This window comes from Haliotis asinina, chromosome 12 (assembly GCF_037392515.1).
Source record: "Haliotis asinina isolate JCU_RB_2024 chromosome 12, JCU_Hal_asi_v2, whole genome shotgun sequence".
Classification (NCBI taxonomy): Eukaryota; Metazoa; Mollusca; class Gastropoda; order Lepetellida; family Haliotidae; genus Haliotis; species Haliotis asinina.
Window position 1 is genome coordinate 44,003,174 of NC_090291.1, and position 14,571 is coordinate 44,017,744.

At 43.4% G+C, this 14,571-nt stretch overlaps 1 protein-coding gene across 1 annotated transcript; it reads right to left on the reverse strand.

Annotated features, from left to right (window-relative positions):
- Nucleotides 1-1,965: 1,965 nt before the first annotated feature.
- Nucleotides 1,966-12,998, reverse strand: LOC137258546 (acyl-coenzyme A thioesterase 8-like). Its single transcript, XM_067796254.1, has 6 exons — nt 12,844-12,998; nt 11,212-11,351; nt 9,990-10,215; nt 9,009-9,166; nt 8,098-8,286; nt 1,966-2,716 (listed from the first exon to the last, which is right to left on the reverse strand). Exons 1-6 carry the CDS (start codon nt 12,924-12,926, stop codon nt 2,607-2,609), a joined length of 906 nt encoding a protein of 301 aa, XP_067652355.1. The 5' UTR covers nt 12,927-12,998; the 3' UTR covers nt 1,966-2,606.
- Nucleotides 12,999-14,571: the final 1,573 nt, after the last annotated feature.

Below are 14,571 nucleotides of genomic sequence, written 5' to 3' on the forward strand. Positions count from 1 at the left end.
TAAGAGTGAAATCACTTCCCTTCCCCTCTTGTGACAGCTGCTCTATCCACTACACCAAAGAGAGGTCCTGAGTTTATTTGAACATTGATAAGTCTAACTATTACTAAACCTGGCTTTAATGTTTTGCCTCGAGTTGAGGCCTCTGTATGAAGTAACAGAGAAGAAGCATAATGTGTTGAAGAATGGTTATTAGGCAAGTATTTGATGGTACTGGGATTCAAATGATGTACATGATGTTGTAACCAACAATTTCACTTGTGATTCCCCTATAAATATTTATGTATAAATGATATGTGCAATAAACTGTGCAAACCTAGTGTATTTATTGTCAGAATACACAGATAGCTGTGTAATATTACTTTCTTTTGTACACACTGTGGATCCTGTCTAATCCAGACCATTGTCTTTAGGCAGATTCCCATCATAACATCTGTATATGTACAGATGTATGTAAGCGTCATAATGGTTACATTGATGATGCCACAATGCTAATGCCTCTGTCACAATGGTGTTAGACCTTGCTTGACTGGCAGAAAGTTGAGAGTCATGACACTGTAGGCAGTTTCTATCATTTTATGAGTAATAAACAGGATACTAAACTTGATTCCATGAAATACCATTTTATTAAACTTGTGAAAGATCGATTTCGCATCAGACTCATTTTCGTTTGTATTACACTACTCATTTCAACATTTGATTACCTGTAATAGACCTTTTTGACAACATTGCACAATTCTCTCCTGCAAACGAAATTTCAACCAATCAGAGGGGTGCGCCTTTGTGACGTATGCCAATGTGGGTTGCAGTAGTATTCATGTACATTTCCAGGGTTAGATTATCTTGTTAATAGGTTTGTCTAAACCTGCAATCATTCTTGTATAAAAAAATTGGTATTACACGGAAGGTCATTTAGTATCCTCTATTTATGTAGCTGCTCATTCAGTTCATCTGTTTTTGCATGTATCTAAATGGCTGAAAAAACTACAGCTCTTGTGTCATAAACATTAATAGCATATTCAAAATATTTGTCATATTCTTCTCTTTCTTTTCATGAAAGAATTTGGTTTGGTCCTCGTCTTGGTTTACGTAATCGACTAATATGCTGTTGAGCAACGATCAGGAATATTGTTGAGTGTAGTGTTGAACAACAACAAACAAACACATCTAAATGAGAGAAGCCAGTGATATAAACCAGTAGTGACGGTATGAGTTGTCAAACAAGTTGCCAAGTATGACCACCCAATCTTTCACATCACTACTCATGACAAACTTATCCTGCTCTGTTCAAATCCCCTTGAATCTAAGTCCAATAAATAACATACCAAAGTGTGAAGATTTATAAAATGAGTATTCCAACGGAATTGGTCTGGATTTGTCATGCTCCATCGCAGTTGTCAGTTACATCTTTTGTCATATTCATGTAATGCGTCATTTGTATATAATAATGAATAACCCTTTTTACTTCATATTTTGCACAGCAGTATCAATAAATCATTTTCAGAATCTACTACCGTGTTAGTTTCTATTTCTAAGCAGTAGGACACAGGCAGTGATCACAAGAATCTTGTTGGGAATGTCCAGGAATAACCTAAAACTGACGTACCAGAAACAGGTATCTGTATTTGAACAGGTCATGGTAGTTGCAATGGAAAGTTTTTCTTGTGACTGAGGGCATGGAGGACCCAGTTGTCAAAGGTGCTACAATTTGCTGTGCAGAGTGGACTGTAGGTTCTCACCCTATCATCTGAGGCTTTCCCCTCTCAGAATCAACAGACACGTCAATATTCCAGCAATATCACAGCAGGGACACCAGAAATGGTCTTCACACATTGTACCCATGAGGTGAATCAAAGAAAAGGTCTTCAGCATGATGAGCAGACACTTTAACAACAATGCTCCTCACCATATGTGTAGTGTGATGAAACAGGAACATCCACACACACATCCAACATAAAAGACAAACAAGTATTTCCTCATGAAATTTATTATTATAATTTACATGTCAAATTCAACAAGGCAAGTCAAAATTCTTGTCCCATGATAGACGAAACAGTGAATTTATAAAATGCTATCTCACTTGTAAAATAGTACATAAACAAATAAATTAAACACAAGGAAAAACCCAAACAAAATAATAAAGCTTATGCCTACATTCTCCACAACACAATCTCCCACTATATGGCAGGGTAACATTAGTTTTCACACCTTCCTGCAACCGAAGAGTCTGTACTACTGGTGACTTGACTCCTATAGTTTACAAAGTCATCAGTTAATTGATCCACATTAAGTTATTATGATCTAGATATTGTAACAAAAATGTAACATCCCAGTTATAACTTGGTCCATATATCATGTTCTGAACATTTATTAAAACAATCTAAATTCAAATGAAATGCGCTTTTGTTACATATATAGGACTGATTTTTACAGTTTTGTTCTGTAACTCATCATCCCAAGGCAGTGGTTTCATCATGTCCATTGATAATGCCTATCTATTTGCACTGAAGTACAAAAATATACTGATTATATAAGACAAACTCTGTTGGTTCCATGGAAGAAAAAGAAGTTGTATAATGATTTTGAGATCCTACACAGTCTGAGGTGGGTCAGAGTTTGGAGTCTTTCACTGTCCTGACTACTCCCTCCTGGACGACAGAGATTGCCAACACACCGTCAGGCCTCCACAGTCGGCCCAGGGACAGCGCTCGTCCAGACCCTGAAGAACATATGGCCATGTAACATTGTTAAAATCTAAATATTTTAGATATTTAAATACTTACCTTACCATAGGTCTATGGCATATTACCTCAAGCTTCACTTAGTAGGAGATCTGACAGAGTTGAATTGCTATTCAATCTTGAATAGGTACCCCGAATTCGACAACTGTACTGATACGGAAGTATCTGGATCTCCCCACTCCACGAGAACTTCACTTTTACTTCTTGGTCCGATGAGTCCATAGTGGGGAGGAGCATTGGGAGGGACTAACCACCCTTTGGTAAGGTAAGTATTTAAATATCTAAAATATTTAGATTTTAACAATTTTTTTATTTACCTTATCATAGGTCTATAGCGTATGGATGCAACAGGCAGGACATTGGTGCAGGACTCCAGAGGACTGTCAAAAGTCCATCATCCCACATATGCCACGGGCAGCTGGACCATTACTGATTCACAAACACTGCTCACCGGTCTGCCGCAACAATCTCTCATGAAGGTCAACTGGAACCAGAATCAGAGTAGTAGGCCACACACTAATCACTGGAAGGCAAGGTAAATTATCTGACATAAGTACAAGACCCCCATAGACCAAGGTAAGTAAGATCGTATCTTCTAGGGCGGAAGGACGCATGAGTTACTGTGCAACCACCAATGGTCTGAAAGACTGCAGCCCCTCCATATCTTCCACCACCAAGTCCCGCAAGTAATAGCTACCAAACACCGTAGAGCATCCAGCCATAATGTCGGGAACTTACAGTTTCTGTGCAGGCCATTGTTGATGCTAACGCTCGAATCTCGTGTGGGATGTTAGACGACAGGTGCAGAAGATTCTGTGCGTCATAAGCTGCCAGGATGGTCTGCCTCAACCATAAGGCTCCTGTGTTCCTTGTGACTTACCCCCTAGTAGTCATGGAAAAGGGCAGGAAAAATCCCTTCCTAGTTCACCAACGAGGAGAGGACTGCCTGATATATAATCTGAGGGCCCAAACCGGACAGAGTAACTGCTCTTCCCGATCCTCTGGTCCGAAGACAGCAGTAAGAGGGGGGATGGTGAATAACCTGCCTGGTTGACTTGGCAGCTGGTTCTTTGCCAGGAAATCCCAAAGAAGGCCGAAGTGTACAGCCCCATGTCTGGTCTGTTCAAACCGGACCCTAGTCACATCCAGCACGTGAATTTCACTAACTCTCATCGCTGTAGCTAGCGCCAACAGAAACACCATCTTCCTTGTTAAGTTGTCAAACTATGCCCTGTCAAGCGGCTCGTAGAGGCGACCTCTCAAGAGCTGTAGCACGACATTGAGGTCCCACCCAGACGGACAGAACTTAACCTTTTTGTCCTCCAGCTTGAACGCCTTCAATACAGCAACCAGTTCCGGTATCTTTGAGACCTTCCTATCTCCTCTGACAGCTAACATTGAGTTTAATGCTGACAGGTAAGTCCCAATGGTACTGCCCTTGAGTTTCCTCGAGCACCATAAAAAACGTAAAAACTCCGCCAGTAGTGACGCTAACAACGGGTCCTGTGACTTCTGGGCACAGAACTTCTCAAATGTAGCCCACTTGTCATCATAGGAGTGACCAAGTGGAAGTGCCCGGGCAATGATCTTCGCCACTTGAGATGAGTACCCCTTGGCCCTCAAAGTCCTTTGCAGATGGTCCAGGCACATAGATGAAACCGCGCCAGATCCGGGTGCAGTGTCAGACTGTGGTGATGGTGTAGCAACTGGTCCCACTCTGGAAGCCAGAACAGATCTTTTCCTGCAAGGCAGCACAACTCTGGGAACCAAGACCTTGCTGGCCACCAGGGCGCGACCAAAAGCAGACGAATCCTCACATGAGCTTGAGTTTCGCCACCACCGCTGATACTAGCACTGGTGGAGGGAAGGCATAAGCGTTCAGTCCCTCCCAAGACATCGACAGAGCGTCGACAGCCAAAGTTGCCAGGTCTGGTATCAGAGATACGTACACTGGAAGCTGAGCGTTGAACTTGGTGGCAAATAGGTCGATCAGTGGGCGCTCATGATCCTGACATATGAGCTGAAATATCTCCGGGTGAAGCATCCACTCTGTCAGGGACGGCTTTCCTGGTTGGGAGAGGTAAGGCGTTCCTGCAACCTGGGATATGACGAGCTCTTGCCTTGGTGCCATTTGCGTCTAGAACGCTGGCTAAGCGGAACATCTGATCCAGCAGGGACTTGGATCTGGTTGTCCCCTGTCACTCCCAGCCCTGATGTGACGCATCGACAAACAATTCGTGGTCCTGCACAAACTCGGTCAAGCAAACTCCGTCGCAGATATTCGCCTTGATCATCCACCACTGCTGGTATTGGTGCAGACGTCATAACATCGTCTGCCTGTACCTGTATGTACAGGAGGAGGTATCTTTGTAACGGTCGTAGCATCAGGTGCCCTCTGCGTGTTAAGTCCTGAGCCGACGTCAGTAGGCCCAACAGAGACTGCCACTCCATGAGAAGCAATCGCTCTGACAGTCCCTTAGCTACAAACCAGGAAATCTTCTCCCACCAGTCGAGAGGGATCCGAACACGGTCATACTGTGTCTGGAACAGGCCCCCGATAAACACCAATTCCTGCGTGGGATGCAACTGCGATTTTTCCCGGTTGATTATCCACCCTAACTGTTCCAGGAGATGGATAGTAAAAACTAGCTTTCTGCGCAGCAACTGAGGTTCGAACTGGTTGAGAAGGCAATCATCTATGTATGGGTTGAACTCTATCTGCCTGAGATGAAGAAACCGACTGATGGGCGTTGTGATTCTGGTAAATAGCCACGGGGCCGTGGAAATGCCAAACAGCAGGACCTGCCACATGTCAACTGTCAAATACAAACCTCCTGTGAGCTGGGTAGATGGGGACGTGCAGATACGCATCCTGTATGTCGAGACTTCACAGCCACATTCCGGGGGCCAACTTGAGGCGCAGCTGTTCCAGAGACACCATCTTGAAGTGAGGAGGCTCCATCAAGTAACAATCATTGAACGCTGCCATGTTGTGGATGATACGTAACTTGTCGGAGTCCTTCTTGGGAATGAGCAAGATCGGGGAGTAGAACCCTGGTGAAAGGTGTGGGTCCAACACTTCCTCAATGGTACACTTCTCTAGTAACACCTCGATGTTGTCTGCCAGCAACTGGTGTTGCTTCTCTGGATACACCCATGCCAACGGCTGAGATGTCAACTGTAAAGGTTGTATGACCATTAGTTTGTAGCCCTTCTTTAGGATTCTGGTAACGTAAGGATCTTCTAGGATGGACCAGTTCCTCCAAAAAATGCCCAGTCTCCTGCCTACTGGTGTAGGGAAAACTGGCATGGCTGGGGGCGGGAGCTCCAAGTCGTGACAGGTAACACCCTCAACGTTTTAAATAGGGGCGCTTCCCTTTCCCTCTACCGGGGGTGGTGGGGGCATCCCTGGTTGCGTCTGAAGGCTTGCGATGATCGCTGCCACGTTGCCGTGACCTCTGGTAAAGGCGGATCTGACATATTCCCTCCTCAGGACGTAGTGTTTCTTCCCCCTGTCGTGTGTTCCAGCTCTGTCACGAAAGGCAGAAGATAGGGCCTCAAATTCTGACAACATCTCAGTGTTAGTTAGCTCCGGCATGCTCCTTATAAACCTCCTGGATAGCATTTCTGAAGAGGGCCTCTGAGGAAAAGAGAGTTATGAGACGCCGCTTGAACTTCCTGTCGTCGTCATAGCTAACGCTGTATGGATGTGCCCCAACAGGTCATGAAGCATCTTGCCCTGCCATAAGAATAACAACGACAAATACTCCAACCGGGACTTCAGTCAAACCACAGCCGCTGCTGACGTAGCTGCCGCGATCGGGGGAAAAATACTGCTCTTCATCCATATTCCAAAATACGCCCGACTTGCGCTCCGGAGCCTGCTTCCTGTGCACCGACTGCCTGGCCCTAGGAGATGCAGATCGGGATCATGACCGCCTGCTCCTTCTCCTACGGTGAAGTAATCTGGCCTGATGATCCGGAGATCTGGAAGACAATAGATGCCGACACATCAACATCTGTTGATTGTGATTTGCCCACAGGCACCAACGCCAGTAAACAGATGCGCTCCTCTCTTGGCATTGCTGCAAAGTCCAGGACCAATGGAGGAGTCCTAGTCATAGGCATCGTCAACTCCTGAGATGCGCCTAACATCATCGAAGGGTCAGATACCAACAACGCTCGTAGAATCCGCTGTACCTCCGGGTGCGCTAGGGCGTCTGGCCTTGACAAGTCTACCCAACCTCCAGTCTGGGTGGTTGGTGTCAGCGTCGGTATCTGCGTCAGTATCTGCGTCGGTATCAGCAATGACGTCAGTATCTGCATCAGCGTTGACTCCATCCTCACTGAAGTATCAGACGCCGCCCCCGGTGCCTCCAGTGCTGTCTGCAACTCTGGTGTACCAGGCGCCGACAATCTGGATCCTGAAGAGGACGCAGGTGAACGGGACATCTTGCATAACTTCTGAGTTTTCCTCTTCCTAACCACAGCCAGGAAAACTTTAAACTCTGCACTTGTCAAACTTGTACATGCTGCACAACACTACTCAAGGGTGCACGACACCATAGCACAATCCGGACGCCAGGGGTGAGGATCCTTGTCTGACTTCAGGCCTTAACACACCACTCACAAGTGTCATGTCATACACAACTACTGACTTAAAACGAAATATAAACGTGACAATAAGGATAAATGAAAAAACATGTGCAGCAGCTGCTTTGCAAATGACAAGTGAAATGGCTGCCGCTAAATAAGGACAGCAAAATTTCACTAGATACAGCGCCATTTGACAAAAAATGAAACAAAAATGCTTAGATATGGCGGAACAAATATCAACAGAAACTAATCCGCCGAAAAATAAAAACGATCCTCTTAAAATTACGGAGGCAACATCGAAAACAGGTGACACACAACAGTGTCTTGTCCATGGTAGCCAACAAGTGTACGATAACGAATTATACGTTATAACCAACACAAAGATTGAAAATATTACATACCACAACACCAAGAACCTGTAAAAGGAATCAGCGCAAAAACGTAGTAAATCAAACTTTATTAGTTAAAAGAAACACAGGTAGCAACTCAACACATCTAGACAAGACGATAGCAATTCAACTCTGTCAGATCTCCTACTAAGTGACAAGAGGTAATATGACCTAAGGTAAGGTGAGTAAAAAATAATACACACTGCCATTTAAAAAGTTGTTAAATGTAACCTAAGTTTGTAATCTCATTGACGATTCTGGTACTTTTATTAGGTTGTGTCCACTCTGTAGATGAGTAACTCATGTGAGATCACTGGTAGGAAAAGTGTAAGATAAAGTTCCAGGTTTGTGACAGGCTACTCCACAAAACTTACCACAGTGAGGACTCTCCATTTCATACAGCATCCATTCATTTGCATGGAAGGGGTTGTGGAACCACATGGAGTGGTCAAGTGAGGTAGTGGCGAATGAGGCCTTCTTGTCCGCAGGCATCAGAGCGACGTCTAACAACATGAGGTCTGACATGTAGGCGGCAGCACACTTGTGCATGTTGACATTGTCACCTGGAACATAAAACATGTCACTGACAGTAAAAAACCAAAACAATATCACCAAGAACACCATGAGGTCCAACATGCATGTTGACACTGTTACCTGGAATAAAGAATAAGTTGTTGACTGAAAATAGCCCAACAATATCACCAGGAAAATCATGTAGGCAGCAACACACCTGTGCATGTTGACATTGTCACCTGGAACATAAAACATGTTGGCAGCATTATTCCCATGAACAATATGATGACATCATTTTGTTCATCAATAAACAACATATTTTCTGTGAGGACATGATCTGTCCTAACATACAGAGCGACATACGGATGTTTCTGTGAGAAGCATGAATGATAATATTGTCTGTCCTAAACATCACATCACGACTTTCATTCCTGAGAGAAGCATAGATGATATTCCAGTCTATCCTTTCTCCTGCATACAGACTTTCATTTCTGAGAGAAGCATAGATGACTATCTAGTCTATTCTTACCCTGCATACAGACTTTCATTCTTCCTGAGAGAAGCATAAATGGTAATCTTGTCTATCCTTACTCCTGCATACAGACTTTTCATGAGAAGCATACATAGTAATCTTGCAGTCCTGAGAGAAGCATAGATGGTAATCTTGTCTATCCTTACACATGCATAGAGACTTTCATTCCTGGGATAAAGACATTTCACTGAGGAGAATGGATGATACAGAGTTAGAGTATGGATGGTATTCCGTCCTCACCTATGTGTCCACACGCTCGGATCCAGATTTGTCTGCGCGGAGCCTGATTCCTGTTCCTAACAAGGTGCATTGGGTCGACAGGTCGGAATTCCATGTTCATAGGCTCATCAATGAACATACCCAGCTGTGCTTTCCTCTTTTCAGGCAGCTTTTCATTTCTTCAAAAGAACAAAGGGGACAGACTTCACAACACACGAAAAAATGGCTTCCATCCCTGTAGTGCAAGGTGGCACAGCCATGACAAAAAGGAACTTTCAATTTTCAAAAAGATGATTGGTTGGAATGGGAAGAGCTCCTTCATCCAAACCTTTTAATCTTTGGGTAGAATATGCTTATGATATAGGTTTTGTCATTAGATTTGCACTACAAACTAGATCAAAATAATTGGTAAGGCAGTTCAAAATACAAGGAATTACACCAAGGAAGAATAATGTGTGAACCCAGTGCACCCAGCCATATTACAACCTCAATATCTCTAGGGTATATGTTCCAATAAGTCTCCACTATACCCTGGATGCATCTACGACTAAGCCCAATAAACTTATTACCTCCCTTGGTGGACTTTTTATCCAGTCAGGTATCTGCGCTGAATGAACAAATCACTGCTCACTTTCACTTTTTTCATTTATCTAACCAGTTAAACTTGGCAACACAAACCATGCATAGGTTCTCTGAAAGACATAGATGTGTATGTTTAATATAAGTTTCAGACCTATCAGTTTGTCTGTATAACTGGGTGACTGGCTACTGTGAGAATGCACAGCCATCAAAGGGAGGTAATAAATTTATCAGGCCGAGACGGAGATGCACCCAGGGTATAGTGGAGACTTATCACAATATGTACCCTGGAGATATCAAGGATGGCCATGCTGTTGCTGGAATTCTGATAAAGGCAACATAAAACCCAACACGCCCACTCACACGCTCTGTAAAATACTGATACATCAGAGACCAGATACCTTCACTCACTCACTTACTTACTCAAGTGCTATTTTTGCTAGCTCAACAGTGTTGAGGAGGTTCTCAGGTCCTACTGTTTCTGGCATCTTGTACTGATGCCGATAGGGGTCACTTTCTTCCTTCTTAAAGGATGCCTGCATTGTCAGCACTGCCTTTCCCCTCTGGACCGCCTTCACCGTGCGGCTACAGTACGTCTTCCCATCTCGTGTACGATCCACATGATACAGGACAGGGCGCTCACTGGAACCTACAGCCAAACAACGCCTTAATATCCGGATTCATGTATTGTTTAAACTTAGCATTACTTGATTAAATCTATGAAAACACAATGCCATTTAGAAAGTGGTCAAGTGTAAGATGTTATATTGTATTTCTTAGCAAATTATATCAATGAAGCTGCGGGTTAGAATATTGGCCTTCAGTAACCCAAGCTTGTCATAAATGGTGACAAACAGGATCGGGTGGTCAGACTAGCTGACTTGGTTGATGCATGTCATCGGTTCCCAATTGCATACATCAATGCTCATGCTGTTCATCACCGGATTGTCTCATCCAAACTCTATACACAGACCACCGCTATATAGCTGAAATATTGCGGACTGCGACATAAAATTAAACTCACTCACTCACTCACAGTACAGATTCTAGTACATGTATTTATGTTGGGTTCAGTCCAATCCGTGATTCAAGCCCACTCTCTCAGTCACGCACCTAATCACCAGAACACAAAGTCACCCAGCTGATCTGCTGAGTCACTGCCTGACTCTGCATTACGCTAATGCCGAGTCTCTAAAAATAGACAATTTTGCCTGAAATAAATAGTTTCTTTCATTGAAAAGGTGACCCACTGTGACAATTTAGATTCATACCCTGAGGTAATCTAGACTTACTTCAGTTAGTTTCAGCACTGCAGAAAGCTGATGGGAAAACAATGGGGTTCAGGAACAGAATATGTATGCATGTCACATGATCTGCAACTCCTCACACCTACAGCTGGTGCCTGGGTACGGATGAACAAGTGATCCACAGTCCCTTTCACAACCAGTACAGGCTACTGATAACATACCAAACCCAGTACAGTTAAGTCTCGAATATTCGACCTCTTTTTATCCGTCAATCTGCTTTATCCGTCGCTTTTGTTGGTAACAAATTGAATTCATTTATTTAGTCTGACATCCTTGTTAATCCGATGATTTGCTGTGCTACGAACGATGTTGGATTAGCGACACTTGACTGTATTTACCTCCTTGTAGAAAGTAGCAATGTAGACTGTGAGCAAACTGGGACTCTGGAACTGTCTGAGCAGCAGCTACCAATGCTTGACCAATCAGCTGACCACCAAAAACTGACCTAAAATACTTGGGTTGCCATAGATACGTGCTCCTGTCCAAAACAAACAATTAACCATGAATGTCATGGCTAGAAGTGCATGGTATTAGTATTGCTGGCATACAAAAATACGTGTTTCAAACGATGTGTATTGCAACATATTTTTGGAGAACTGGTATAATGGGTAAAAAAATATATGAGTGATTGAGTGACATTGCTTTACACTATATAAAAGTTTATGTGATTAGCTGTAAAGGTTTGAATTGAAGCATACACAATCTTTCATTCAAAACAGCTGTTTCACTTCATTATTTAATGAAAAAATGACATACTATCAAACTATACATTTCTAAAATAAGAAAACTGAATCCTGACTTTGCAACCTCAGTTTGAAATTGCTATTATCAGAACAATAACATATTATTAGGAACTTATAATGGAGAACATTGGACATAATCTACAATTTAGTGTCACTATTGTCAAACACCTAAGATCCCAATATATCACAATACACATCACAATCCAGGTACATGAATCACAATCTACTGCAGTACACAGCCTTAGTCGTGGCAATGCAACAAACAAACCAAAAATAGACTTAAATAGACCATGAGGTATGCTAGTGATTAAAGCACTTGCTCATCACACGAGATCTGGGTTCGATTCCCCACACGGTTTCTATGTGTGAAGCCCATTTCTGGTGTTCCCTCCGTGATATTGATGGAATATTGCTAACAGTGTGGTAAACCTAACCACACTCACAGGCTTATCACTAAGTAGCTTAGGTGTTCCCCAGCTTGTAGCAATGGGGATATCCTGTGTAGTTCAGTATAATGTCAACTGAGATCTGTCAGATATATTTTTTTCAGGCAATGGCATCTGATGTACTTGTAACGTTATGCTTTTATAAGAAATAATAAACCACTAAACTCCAAAAGCATAAACTGCATACAAGTATACAAGTATTTTAATTTCTATATCATTTGTCAAATGTGGCAAGGTGATGAGTGTGTGTGTAAATCTTAATGTCTGACTCCCCTTCCCTATATCCGTAAGTACCGCGAGAATAGGAGACGCCTGTATATCTGTGACAATATGTGGATGGCCTACTTAGTTAAAATAAAGTATTAGTGCTTTTAAGACAGGGGTTTCTAATTCAAGAATCCAACACTAAGACCGTGCATTTGATCACAGCCATCACGTTGGCTATATAAATGCTGAGGAATGGGATAGCCCAGAGGGTAAGCTTTCGTACGTGACGCCGAAGAATCCAGTTTCGATTCCCCACATGGGCACAGTGTGTGAAGCCCATTTCTGGTGTCGTGATATTGCTGGAACATTGCTAAAAGCTGCGTAAAACTAAATAGTCACTCCCTTTAGTGTGAGCACATTTTGATGTATGGACTCAACTTACATTCGGTCGGACTCGGAGAAAAGCAGTAGGACCCCATCGGGACTCTCGGCTACCTGCAGGTAGATCATCCGAAGATGACATTCGATAAAATCTAAACATACGTCTCACGTCATAAACGTAGCATATACAAACCTGTATATGTTTTCATCAATCTTGTCTAAATTGAGAAACGATTTCTGCAAGAAGTCATCCAAGTCTGGTTCTCGCGTCGCCATTCTGTTTCAAGGGCATGTAACTCTAATTCACGGACACAACATTTTATACTGGGAGAGAACCCGTCCCAGTTTGTCACAAGGTGAGCTCAGGGGTCAAGAAAGATGTACACAACTCAGCGAAATTGATTCAGGAAAACATGCCACTTTTAAGTTTCGAGAATGAACCTGCTACTTTGCGTGTAGATGTACTAGTTTGTAGATAGCGTGTAAGTGATGCTGGTGGGGTCGCTGTCGGTGGGGGTACTACAAGGGTACTACAGGAGTACTACAGATGTGTACTCCAGACCTTTCCTGTACACACATAAGCTATGTACCCTAAACAAAGTAAAAATACAAAAACACCTCACGACTATTCAGTTCCGTATTCCATCGTTTTCTTGATCGAAACCGTCATAATATTGCATTAGATGATTTGATTGGGTTACGTACGAAACGAGCATCCATGCACGTACACGACAAGGGTTCGAATCACTCTTTGGACATTCATTTTAAAAAATAAAAATCTAGACTTTTGTAATCGTATATTGTTTTTACATGTTAGGACTAAGATATTTCAAACATGAACAAAATCGGCGAGGAACTGAATACTTTAGAAAATTCTACCGCTACATTCAATACATAACATACAAAAGTATTTGCGTTGCTTCAATCATGTAACACATGTTTGCTTGTTTGTTTCGAATTCTTCATATATTATTGTTACACAGCATGTAATCTTGTATGGGTCCACATGCGTCTTCACAGAGATTAGAAGCTTATACAAATTCGTTAATACTGACCATGGTGTTTCAACGTTATGGCGTTTGTTGATAGGTTAAATTAGATCTATATGATTGTATTTTGTACATACGTATCAGGTTAGAAAGCCAACATTGCCCACTTAATCAATTTCTCTCATAACATAGTCTACACAAAGTAGAGACGCGAGGTCAACATACGGGCGGTAGGTCACCCAGGTCACGAGATGACCTGTGCCCGTCATTCCCTTACTAGAGACGAGCGAGTCAGGACGTGTCTTGCACGCATGAATAAAGTAGTGTACGTTGTTTCTTGCATCTTTCTCTCTTTCAGCTATCTCCCATCTAGTCGATTTCGGGTGCTTTTAGTTACCTGTGACTAGGAAGCTCTCTCTTTTTCTGGTACAAGTCACCCTATCAGCTGCTAGGATTTCGGCCGCCATTATCAACCTCAGACGGGAAGGCTTCCTGGGGCATACTAATATCCCTCCGGAGATTAATGACTCCCTCCGTCACCCCTCAGTGTCCGCAGACACTTTGTTCGTGGGGGAGATCCCAGAAGCCCTCCGCACGCGCCTTGAGATCCAGCAGCAGGATCTAACCAATCGGATCATGACAAGTGGTGGACCCTCCGCAGGCTCCACCCCCTGCAAGCGTCAGAGAGGTCCTCCAGCGGACCAGTCCACTCCTAGGAAGCGGACAGGGAAGGTGGACTTTCAGTTCGGAGGAAGTGGCCGTGGACCCACGAACCAGTCTAACCAGCCCAGGCAGGCTAACCAGGGGTTCCAAACCCCCAGCAAGGGCAGTCCCTGGAAACGGACCAAGGGTAAGTGGCAGGCACTTTCAATGGAATGTCCTCCCGTTTGGCATTTCCTCCACCCCATGGCTGTTCACTCGTGTGACCCAAC